The sequence below is a fragment of the Schistosoma haematobium genome, chromosome 2, assembly GCF_000699445.3.
Source record: "Schistosoma haematobium chromosome 2, whole genome shotgun sequence".
NCBI lineage: Eukaryota > Metazoa > Platyhelminthes > Trematoda > Strigeidida > Schistosomatidae > Schistosoma > Schistosoma haematobium.
In genome coordinates, this window is record NC_067197.1 from 10,905,084 (window position 1) to 10,917,495 (window position 12,412).

Here is a 12,412-nt window from a genome sequence, read left to right on the forward strand (position 1 = left end):
CATGGGCAGCACCAATTGTAGTAGTTCAGAAAGCGAGCGGAGCTATTCGCCTTTGTGCAGATTTTTCAACAGGATTAAATGACGTTTTACAAAATCATTCATATCCATTACCTTTACCAGAGGATTTATTTATTAAACTGAACGGTGGACGTTATTTTTCTAAACTTGATTTGTCTGAAGCTTACTTACAGGTGGAAGTTGACGAAGATTCAAAGGAGTTATTAACCATTAATACCCACCGTGGGCTTTATCGATTTAACCGATTACCGTTTGGTGTTAAGCCAGCTCCAGCAATTTTCCAGCAGATAATGGATACTATGGTGTCTAACATCGAAGGTGTAGCAGTTTATTTGGATGATATTATAGTTGTTGGCTCTTCCACGCAGGAATTAATGCGTCGGTTAGATGTGGTGCTCACTAAAATATCACAAGCTGGGTTTCAGTTACAAAAAGAAAAGTGTGAATTTCTGCTCGAGTCTGTTAAATACCTGGGATATATATTTGATAAAGATGGTCGTCGACCGGATCCAGACAATATAAATGCTATCAAAAATATACCCAGACCGACTGAGGTTACAACCCTTCGTTCATTCTTGGGGATGATTGGTTATTATAGTATGTTCGTACCCCAGATGTATAAATTGCGACAACCATTAAATCAACTTTTGATGGCTAATACAACATGGCACTGGACAAAAGAATGCCAAGATTCTTTCGATGAAATAAAAAGGATTTTATCTTCTAAACTGTTGCTGACTCATTATAATCCAAAGCTTGAAATAATTGTAGCCGCCGATGCTTCAAACTATGGAATTGGAGCCGTTATCAGTCATCGTTTTCCTGATGGTAAAGAAAAGCCAATTGCCCATGCATCCCGAACTCTTAACTCAGCCGAGCGAAAATATAGTCAGATTGAGAAGGAAGGATTAGCTTTAGTTTTTGCAGTAAAGAAATTTCATAAAATGATTTATGGTCGTCGATTTACGCTTTTAACAGACCACAAGCCGCTTATATCTATATTTGGATCAAAGTCAGGTATTCCTGCTTATACAGCGAATCGGTTACAACGCTGGGCTATTACGTTGCTTGCTTATGATTTCCAAATCCTATATAAATCAACTGAAAAGTTTGGACAAGCTGATGCCTTATCTCGATTAATTGCGAATCAGAAGCAGGAACGTGAAGATTCTATTATCGCAACGATATCGTTGGAAGATGATATTCACCATATACTGCAAGTTGCCATAAAAGCAACACCATTATCCTCTGAAGATATTAGACGCTATACTCAAGAAGATAATGAATTGAAGCAGATTATTAGTTACCTCGAACATGGTTGGCCTGCCCATATAGACGACAAAAATATTGAACAGTATTCCCACCGTCGGAATTCCCTATCACTTGTGGATGGATGCTTGATGTTTGGGAATCGAGTAATCGTACCCATAAATTTACGCTGTAAGGTGATGTCACAACTGCATGCCGCACACCCAGGGGTAGCAAGGATGAAGGCACTTGCACGTGGATACGTATATTGGCCGAATATTGACGCTCAGATCAAAGAATATGTTGAGAGATGTTCCGCGTGTGCAAAAGCTATCAAAGCCCCTCGCAAGACCGAAATGCAGAGTTGGGGGACACCAACAAATCCATGGTCAAGAGTACACGTAGATTTCGCCGGTCCCATAAACGGAAAACAGTACTTAGTGATGGTTGATGCTTTCTCAAAATGGCCGGAAATCCACTACGTTAAGTCTCTTTCTACAAAAGCTACTATTGAAAAACTGAGGCATGTATTTAGCTGTTTTGGGTGTCCAGATGTATTAGTATCCGATAATGGACCACAGTTCACCTCCGCTGAATTCTCGAAGTTCTGCGCCGCCAACGCTGTTAGGCATATAAAGACACCCCCATATCATCCACAGTCAAACGGTCTAGTCGAGAGGTTCGTAGATACATTTAAAAGAGCGCTACTTAAAGCCGAGGGAGAAGGTGAAATAGACGAGATGATTCAAAGATTTCTACAAACATACCGAGCAACACCAAACCCAACAACAAATAATCAAGAAAGCCCGGCAGAAGCAATTTTTGGGAGAAAGATTAGAATACCTATGGAGCAAATGAAACCAAAGCTTAGAGCCAACCTCCGAAAGAACAAACGAATGGAACAGCAATTCAACAAGCGGCACGGTGCATTGCCCAGAAGGTTTAAGGTGGGACAAGCGGTAATAACAAGAGATTTCACGGGAGTAAAGCCAACTTGGAAGTTTGGCATAATAATACGAAAAAAAGGGAAAGATATCTACGAAGTAGAAGTTGGACAAAAGATATGGGTGAGACATGCAAACCAGATACAGCCAACCAGACAAGAAAGAGAGACAGAAAATGCTACAAAGTCGAAGATACCAATAAATATATTAACTGAGTCGAATAATGAAATTAAAAATGATCCGAATAATAACAAGACGTGTGAAACACTCCCGAGGAGGTCGCAGCGCATCAGACGAAAGCCCAATCGAATAAAAATAAATCCTAAGGATCATTATTATCTCTAATGCTTCAAAAAAAAAAGGGAGGTGTTATATCCGGTGAAGATTAAATAACAGGTAACTTCCGAGGACTATTCATGGACTAATATTCTATAAACATTCTTATTGTATAACTACTCAACAATTACACTATGTATATTTATATTCCTTTTATGATAAGCTTTATTTTGACCTATAATTTATTATTGTACGATTTACGCTTCTTAAGTTATGTTCAGTTTATTAACTAATGCCTCCCACATTCACAGCCACTTTTTGGCTTATTTGTGTACAAATATTATTTCCTATTTTATGGTACGTTGCGGTCTGTGTGATTGATATATAAACCAAGTATGCCTGAAATAAACGATCTGCTCTGATTCGGAAGCTGGTATCTTGTTCTGGACTCAAGTGGAAGGGCTCGTAGGACATAGGACCAATAAGGACGCTAAACTGCCCACACCGGTTGAACGTCATTGGTTGGCCTAGTGTGAAGATTCGTATAAGTCGTATTCGGATTGGTAGATAGATCGTGTGATCGAAAAGTCAGACATCCAAGGTCATAACAGTTTCATCGCCAACGACAGATTATGTTTTTATTTATTTAGATCATAAAGTTAAGTGGCTTTATTTTTTTATTGACAAGGTTTAAAATTATACCTCATATTATACGGTAAATGTTTTGTGTAAAAAACATCGCAGTTTATAATAACCAATTGAACTCTAAAATCACAGTCAAACTTTCAATAAAATGTATGTTTGATAATTATAGATACAATTTATTTACAAAAATAAATTATGTTTATACCATTACCATGTCCATATCAATATCTACTTGAGCACAAGCTTGTTATTGTACTATTATTTAAACAAGTAAAATGGGTCTTCTGCATTGTACTAATGGTTCATTCTGTTTTGTTTTTTTAAATTACTTCATATCTCCATATGTCATAGATTTTTTTTCTTTTGAAAATAATTTCAATTATAGATACTTCAATCGGAAGTTCGTGCATTAAAATTATTGGTTGCTGAATTATCATCAAGTATAACAAATCAAAAGATTAGAAACTCTTTATATAATACAAGGTTAGTTTCTTATTTTCGTTATATATGTATACTATAGTATTTGGCATTAACAGAGAGTATCTACAAAGTAGAAATTTTTATGATGAAACAATAATTTATGGAGATCTTTGAGTGACGCTAAAGTGACCTTGAGAATACCCACCTATCAACTAGGACTTAAGGTTATGAACCGGTGCGAGGAATTACAATTATGATTTACAGTTGAAGTTAGTGTTAGGAAATAAATTTTAGGTTTTTATCACGAACTGACATCAACTAAAATACCAAGACGCTATTTAGCCAAACGGTTGAATGAATTTTGCGCAAATATCTAAAACGTGTTATCCTAAATCTGATTGGTTCGTTCATAAATTATAGTTTCGCCACTTTTATTTCATAAACTAAAACCTGTACCTCTCAAAATACCACTGTTAGAGATAGTGTCTTTATAGTCACCCCTTCTTATGTAATCAGCAAGATCTTTCATTTTAATAAGAAAATAAATACATAAATATCCGTACCAATAATCAATTAAAGAAGTTTATCTATGAAAAAACAGAAGATAATAAAAAACTTTGTTATCAAGTGTATTTATTTTATAAACAACATATTGTTCTAGAATCGTATGATATGTTTACTACTTCAATATTCAAATACGTTTATTCTATCAATTAAGTGTAAATCAAACGTTGTGTTTCGTGTTGATTTTTTTATCACACAAAAATATAACATTCATTCTGTGTTGGTGTCTATGATGCAAATCGTAACGTACATATATATATATATATATATATATATATATATATATATGTATATATATATATATATATACTAAACTATAGCTTCCTTGTGTCTGTAAGCCAAATACTTATAAATTTACTACAGTATCTTTATTAAAGATATTACTTTTCACAATTTTCAATATAAAGGTCAACACTCTTCCACGATCGATTGTCTTATTTTTTTTTATAAAAATCTTAATAAACAGTGTTTCTCATCCCATTACTGATTGAGATTAACCTATAAAAATTAACTGATTTGTAGCAAATTGTCACTTGACAATTACAAGAATTAAAATTTTATAACTTTTTTTGTTAAAAAATAAGAGCAGTCAAAACGAAATATATATAAGTTTGAAACAACTTAAAGAGCAGATTTTATGTGTGTTGTTTTAGCCCCGGATGACAACTTGAAGAACGGTCGTTTGAATTCCTATATCACTCTAATTATTTAACAATTTGACATGAAACAAGGCTTAACCAAACGCTTTTTTCATCTTTTTATGAATGTCTAAATGAGTGTTTTTGCACTAGCTGAAAAACTGTTGGAAATAGAAGCAGAGTATGTAACTTTTTCATCCTACTCGTAGCCTTTCCATCAGTTCTCATTCATGATTCCATGTAGAATTGAACCCATGGCCTTTATGACTCGAGGCGATCAGTACTTACCTAGACGTCTAACCTAAAGCCAGTAGTACACATTCGTAGCTTCAGTCAATATGTGATATAGCACTATCCTCTGTCTCATTATCTATGTATATCTGTCCCATACGCAGTTTGATTGTCTTTACTAGTTGTAAATTTCTGCTAAAACGTTCGAAGATTCATCTGGAAGACAGTCACTAATGAACAATGGATTATTAATTACAAAAGGTGTTCTGTAAGGGGGTGCGGATAACTTAAAATTAATTGTCACCGTGAACTGATGATCATCTGATGTGAGAATAGAGTAGTATGACAACTTAATATAAGTTAGGAATCCGTACCGTTGTGTTTTCTTCATTGTTCTAGGTGTAACATACGACATATCTTGAATATGATTGATTTGACACTTTTAATATGGAGCCGTGGGTACGGACTGATGAGTAATCGTTACACTTGTTTGTGATTATTATGTTAGGTGTAAAGAGTATACATCTATTTACTTCCAGTATAAGCATGTGATAAAGAAAAAAAATGAGAATAAACGAAAGTTAGAAGTATAAATCATTGGATCTCATATCAATGGTCCAAAAGTAGCATAATTCCTGAAAAGCCTGAAAGTTTAACACTTAGTGGTATATTGGGTTTGCATTATTGAAGCGTTCCATAAACGTCTTTTATTATCCAGGTGTCTTGACACTTCCCGACCGTTGCTGCTACCTTGACGTGGTGGTCCGACTTACCTATCGTAATGAACCAATCGATCTATAGTGGCTAGAACAATCGTTTCTCAAGGTCCTACCATGTAAGACAGGTCAGTTGAAGAGCGGTAAGAATAAAAGCAGCAAAACCAAGGTCCGAAGGCGAATTCGTACTGCTGACTGCACAAAGGTGTGACAGCAGTAAGGGGTTTCCTTCAGCCAATCAGCATAACAGCGATGTTGCTTTCATACAAAGAGGGGTGAAGTTGGAAAAGGTCGACCCTAAAAATACACACCTCGCCTCATCACACGGATATCCGTCTCCGGTAGTAAGATCTCAACAAATACGGAGCAAACATGAAAACTACTCACAAAATGGTCGTGTGTGACCGACTTCGTCAGTTGTAACAGGGGCATTGCGGTCACGCTCTCACGTCCCTAAGACCACCTCTAATCCAATTTCCTATTCAGGTTCTCCCTGAAGAACCCTTCCACAGTGTGGGAAACCGGGAAGTGATAACTGCCCGTACAATTCTAACAGCACTCAAGACCACTGTATTCATAACCAACCTCCTTCTTCAATTCCTACCATTCCTCCTACGTCGACTTTCAACTATTTTGACTTCCTCCTCAAGTGTCACCGTGGCCAACGATTCTAGTGCTCAAAACAATGCCCCAAATCTACTGAAACCTCGCTCCAAACTACACATTGGAGCCTTCAACGTACACGCCCTATGTCAAATCGGCCAGTAGGCCTCCTTGGCTAAAACCCTACAATCTCGTACCATTGATGTATGCTGTGTCTCCGAAACACACACACAGGATCCTAGTGTGGTCATTCACTTGACCTCACCTCTTCAAAACAGAGAGCCGATGAGATACACCCTAAGTGTATCTGGTGACTCGATGGCTAGTTCCCGTGGTCTGGTGGGTGTAGGCATAGCACTAAGTATGAGGGCAGAACAAACACTATTAGAATGGATCCCTGTTAACAATCACCTATGTGCTGTTCGGCTAAATGGCTTTGTGAGAACTCGGAAGGATAAGGACACACGTCGATGCCTTTTCGTCGTTTCTGCCTACGCTCCCACTCACTGCAACCCGGATGAAGTGAAAGATGACTTTAACAGAAAGCTCTCTGAACTTCTTCAGAAAGCTAAACGCTCAGATATAGTACCCGTAGCAAGTGACTTTAATGCTTGAGTGGTTAGCTTAAACCAAGCAGAAAGACATTTAGATGGGCATTATAGTGTTCCGGTTCAGTCAACAGATAATGGTGATCATCTGTTGTTTATGCTTAGCAAGCACTAATTTTAAGTATAAGGAGAGACATCGTGTAACATGGCGACCCCCCGCGCCAAACCAACGATGGACTCAAATAGACCATATTGCCATCAGTCATCGTTGGAGAGGGTCGGTAGAAGATTGTCGCTCATTCTGGAATACCCTCTTGAACTCCGACCATGTTCTAATAAGGGCACGTATCTGCTTGTGCCTTACTGGATGCAGTAAAACTACACTAAAAAGACCCGTCAGAAATGAGTTGAGTAATGAGAAAACCAAAAGTAGGTTCCGGGAACGACTGAGGTCACACTTAGGTAGTTCTGAAAACGAGGCTTCTTCTAAGTCTATTGCGCTGATGGATTCTCGTAAACTCATCTCATTAGGCTCTGAACACGACGAAGAGCGGAAACAAATCAGATCTAGGTTAAGCAAAAGTCTAAGGAACGACCGTGAGCTGTGGTGGTCAACGAAAGCAAAAGAGATGGAAAACGCGTTGGCTGTAGGTAACAATAGACGGCTCTACAGACTGTATTTACTTCTATGAATACGGTGTTCATCTTGTTGTGTTTATGAGGTATGGCAACTTGGACCTATGCACATTTATGCCTGGTCCTACGTTGTAGCTGACTGACTGACTGATGTTGACACTTTAAATATGCATATAACTATATTAAACTAAAATTTATTTTCCCCGATACTTATCAGTAGATGAAAAAGTAATGTTTATACAATAACTTTCAAGGTAATTTTCGCTTTAGTTAAGCTGTTTAATATGTATCAATTAAAGTTATCTTATCACAACTAAAATGTTTAAAAAAAAACTAATCATAAGAAATGTGATGCCCATTTTAAAATTTTTTATGGTTCTAATACAAATATTACTAAATGAATAGAATTACAACAATGAAAGTACACATTCTTAATGTTGTCGATATGCAGAACTGAATGTCTAGATTGTTTGATAAAAACTTATAACTATGTACTCAAAAATCTTATTAGATAGTACTATAATTTAGATTAGATTACTTCATGTTCAAAATATTATTTATCCTTAGAATATTGTTACATGTTGTTATAGGTATGGATAAATATGTGTCTAATGAACCATTATCAATAAATTTCTCATCGCGTATATGAATCAATAATCAAATCAATAGTATCATTATTACTGTTAGTATTAGTAGTGGTATTATTATTATTATTATTATTATCATTATTATGGCAATGAGTACTTAGTACAAAAGACAGAAAAAAATTGAAAATGATCGCAAGTACATAGGCAGATATGTTTGTCTAACAACCTTTGAAACTTAGAATAAAGTACATAACTGGAAAAATAAATCCAATTAACATCCATCACAAGTCACATTTGTGGTTAACACTGTTGATAATATTTACACAAACTACTATTGGTATTATTCCATTCGTTATAATATTTTTTGTTTTGTTTAGTATTTAAGTTCAAAACCTTTAATAATAAAACGAGGAACGAAACATTGGCTCATAGTGCAAATCGATGAATTAATCAAGCGGTATAAAACAATATAGTAATTATGATGATTATAGAAAAACAAGTGATTAAATAATCATGATAGTTTATATTATGGATTGATCCCAGGTAGACAAATAGGAAGGTTTAGACAGCCATTTCATTCTAGTGAGAGCCTGCTCATCTGGGCTCACTTACAACCAAGTTAAGAATCATATTTAATGAATAAGCGCTTCAAAATTAATAGTAATTTTCTGGTTACGAAAACTGTTTGTGCTATCCATAAATGAAAATAAAATTGAATATTAACCTCTCACGTGTTCTTATAGGTAATAGTTCTGTCAACTACAGTGAACTGATGTTGCCTGAGGAATTATCAATTGATATGACACAGTTGACTAGTATTGTACAAAGTTAGTGGGCTGAATAAAACACGAACTATATCTTCTCGTTAGTTATTAGCTAAATTTGGTGGAAACAGAATTCATTAAAGCTGGATTGTGGCTGGCGTCGGAATGCAGAGCATGAGTTTCATACTATTTGAAACTTGTCAGCAGGATGCAACTTACTTCCTACCTCTTGAACAAGTCAGTGTCCAGTTAGACTCTGTAGCTCAGTGGATAACTGGTTAGGGTTCAAAGTAAGAGGTGCTGGGTTTGAGTAACAGTTCGAACATCAACACTGGGATCCAGGTATATCCAGTAAGCATCCAAACTTGTCATGAACCAAATGTTTCCAAACCTCAGTAAAGTGAACGCTACTCTCCTGTCAGAGAAGCCCATACTCATTAACCACACAACAGTCAGTCAACCTATCGATCACTCGGATATTAACACGATATCACAATAAGAACAATGTTATTAAAGCATATTTATCAAACGAGACCAATGTACTAGTTTATAGAAAACGAAGAGATGAATTTGAAGTACGAAACTGTAAAATGATAAGAAATAGTAAGGAGGACATATATGAGAAAATCATGTTCGGTTATAAAATTATTCATAGATCACATGAATGGTGTGATGTTAGTTTTGAATAGATTACAAACGCATTACCACCAATGATGATAATGGTTATGTTTAGGATACGACTGAATATAAACAGACATCAAGGAATTTCATGTGCAGTATCAAATTTAAAACAAATAAGGATGTTATATATATATATATATATATATATATATATATATATATATATATATATATATATGATTTAAGAGAATACTCTACCGGCCCGATATCTGGTATCAGATCGTATGATGATTGTTATCGAAATATACGTGCCTCCAGTGGAATAAAACAACTAAATATGAGGCTGAATTTCGAACACGTATATTTCGTACACTCATTGATCTGAACAGACAATCAAGGAGAAGTGCAGAGAAGAGAAACGAAGTGACGCGCAGTGGAGAAGGCGAGTGAGCTAACTCGATTTAACAAGGCGTGATTCACTGAATGACAAGGCCAGAGTTTGACGTGAAAAGAATAAATAAATAAACCTATCTAGAATAATCCATGTCGGTTTAACAGAGTAACAAACTTCACAACACCATGAACGGAATACGATCCAGTAAATGAGAGATTGCCTTATTGACACGTCTCGATTTATGGTTGGATTGAATGAATTAGAACGTCTTTTTCCGAGCGAGCATGTAAGAAACATTTTAACTGAAACCCAGTGGTCAGCTCAAAATGTAGGGTGGGAACCACGTAAGTTGAGGGATTGATCCATTACAATTCCACTAGCGTTATTTACGGCAGTCAGTATTTATAGACTACTAGGAAAATATCTTTAGTATGATATGCTTCTCTTGATGTCAATTTACAATAAAACACTTTCTGCAAGGACTTGTCAACTTCTAAGAAAATGATGCTCAGACCTAAAATATACAAGGATTCTCCAAAACATCAAACAGAACGCACCAAAATGTGATAATTATTAAATGAATTAGATTTTAATTTTGGATAATTTAGAGTCCTAGTGTAGTAGAACTAACTGGATTAAGCAGAAATTCAGTCATTATGGAAATTTTTGGCGGTGGTATTAAAGTTGAATTGTGGAGATAGAACCTCAGGATTAGTAGACAGACTTCGTAAGTATGTTGAAACAAGCGATAAATCTCTTCCGCCTTTTAAGTAGATTCAACCATACGACATCAGAATACAATGCAAATATTATTTGTGGGTAAAATAAGTCATAAACATCGACATGATCACTAACATCAGCTCGCAGAAAACATTCCAAATATGTTTAGGAGTTATGCAGCAGTTTAGTTACAAAATACACCATCGAAAATATCGAACCAAAGTATATGCTAGATTCTATATTCTATTGTCAATTATTTTATCTAAAATGTTGTAGTTGGTTCCATACTGTATTAGTCTGAAATTACGCCTTTGAAAACAGAGTGAATACACCCACGCAAACGTCTACTTTTTTGGACGGGTGTGTAGTAGGACACTCAAGTCACGATCAACAATATTATAATTCTACTAATTATTTTGCGCCCTTTTATATGACTATCTTTTAACATTAAATTTACGGACTACATAAACACATGACTTATAATATAACTGATTGATTATTATGTCAATCCGCACACACGTCATACAATATGATCGTTACATAACATGATGCATATTTCTTGCAATCTCTGTAATTTATATGTGTGGCCTAACGGGTTAACGTCTGAAATATATCTATCCCCAAAACATTTCTTGTCAAACTTTTGATACTGAGCTGTCAAGAGTATTTGATTATACAACGGATTTAATCTAGGAAGTGTACGGAATTGTCAGGAACTAGAACTAACTGGATTTATACTGCATCACAATACGTAACACAATACACGGCAAATAACTAATGTAAAATAAAATTTAGATTGCAACAGGACAGAAACCAACAGTTTCAAAAGATTACTGATGAAAATTTTCTAGAAGAAAGCTCTTGAAGAAATGATGTGAAATCTTAATTAGAGTTAGGGTGCATTTCACCCTGAAAAAACAACACCTCAATATAAATTTCCAATTAATATTTTATGTCACCGTATAATTGGTTAGATCTTTTTTTTGCATTTTTTGCCATACAGGATGAAATACGATAATATAGCTTGTAATAAATCACCTGAAATTCATCGTAAATTGGGTACAGGTAATCTTTTGGAACAGAGACGAAATAATGCTAAATATGGTGGATTAGAACAATTCAATAGACGTGATCTCTTAACAGCAATGATTACACACAGACCATGTAAAAATAATTTAGATGTTGATACATTTGAAGTAGGTGGATAATTTCTTCTCTTATTAATACCTACTTTTTCTTACGATTATTTATTCTCAAGTTCAGTTATAAGTTTTACAATAAATTTTAATAATTTATTGGTTCTCTTGAATGTTTATAATTCACTTTGTTTAAACTGTTTAATAATCCCAAAGTAAAGTCAAAACTGTATCTGCTTCATTTTGTATTTTTGTGATTGTCTAGATTATAATCAGTATAGAAAATAAATATAACTGTCTCACACCAGACACGGATTGGACCCCCCTGGTGAAGACTTCTCATTAGAACTCCAGGAATTCCATCTTAAAGCTAATCACTAGTGGGCATATGAGTATTATTAGTAAGGCGAGTTCTAGTGAGAAGCCGTGATCGGTGGAGTCCGATCCGTGTTTAGTGGAAACAGTTATCCACATCAGAGAGTGGATGAAGGATTACGCAAGATCTTAGATAGACTGAAGTTAGATATTAACACCGTTGGATGCTGGCTCGGGGGTCTAGAGGTTAAGCGTTCGTGCGCGAGACCGAAGGTTCTGGGTTTGAACCACGCATGTGGGATCGTGGGTGCGAACTGCTGAGTACCGTACTAGGACAGAATGGCCGTCCACCGCTTCCAGGTTTTCAATGTTGGTCTAGCTTATATCA

The 12,412-nt window shown here is 35.6% G+C and overlaps 1 protein-coding gene across 2 annotated transcripts in view; it reads left to right on the forward strand.

The window, feature by feature from the left end:
- The window catches only part of MS3_00006184 (uncharacterized protein), a 52,267-nt gene that overhangs the window by 33,660 nt on the left and 6,195 nt on the right, over nt 1–12,412 (forward strand). For both annotated transcript variants that reach the window (XM_051214304.1, XM_051214305.1), the window contains exons 4-5: nt 3,517–3,614; nt 11,577–11,769. In XM_051214304.1, coding sequence (XP_051067461.1) covers nt 3,517–3,614; nt 11,577–11,769 — 291 coding nt within the window. The remainder of the gene's footprint in view (nt 1–3,516; nt 3,615–11,576; nt 11,770–12,412) is intronic.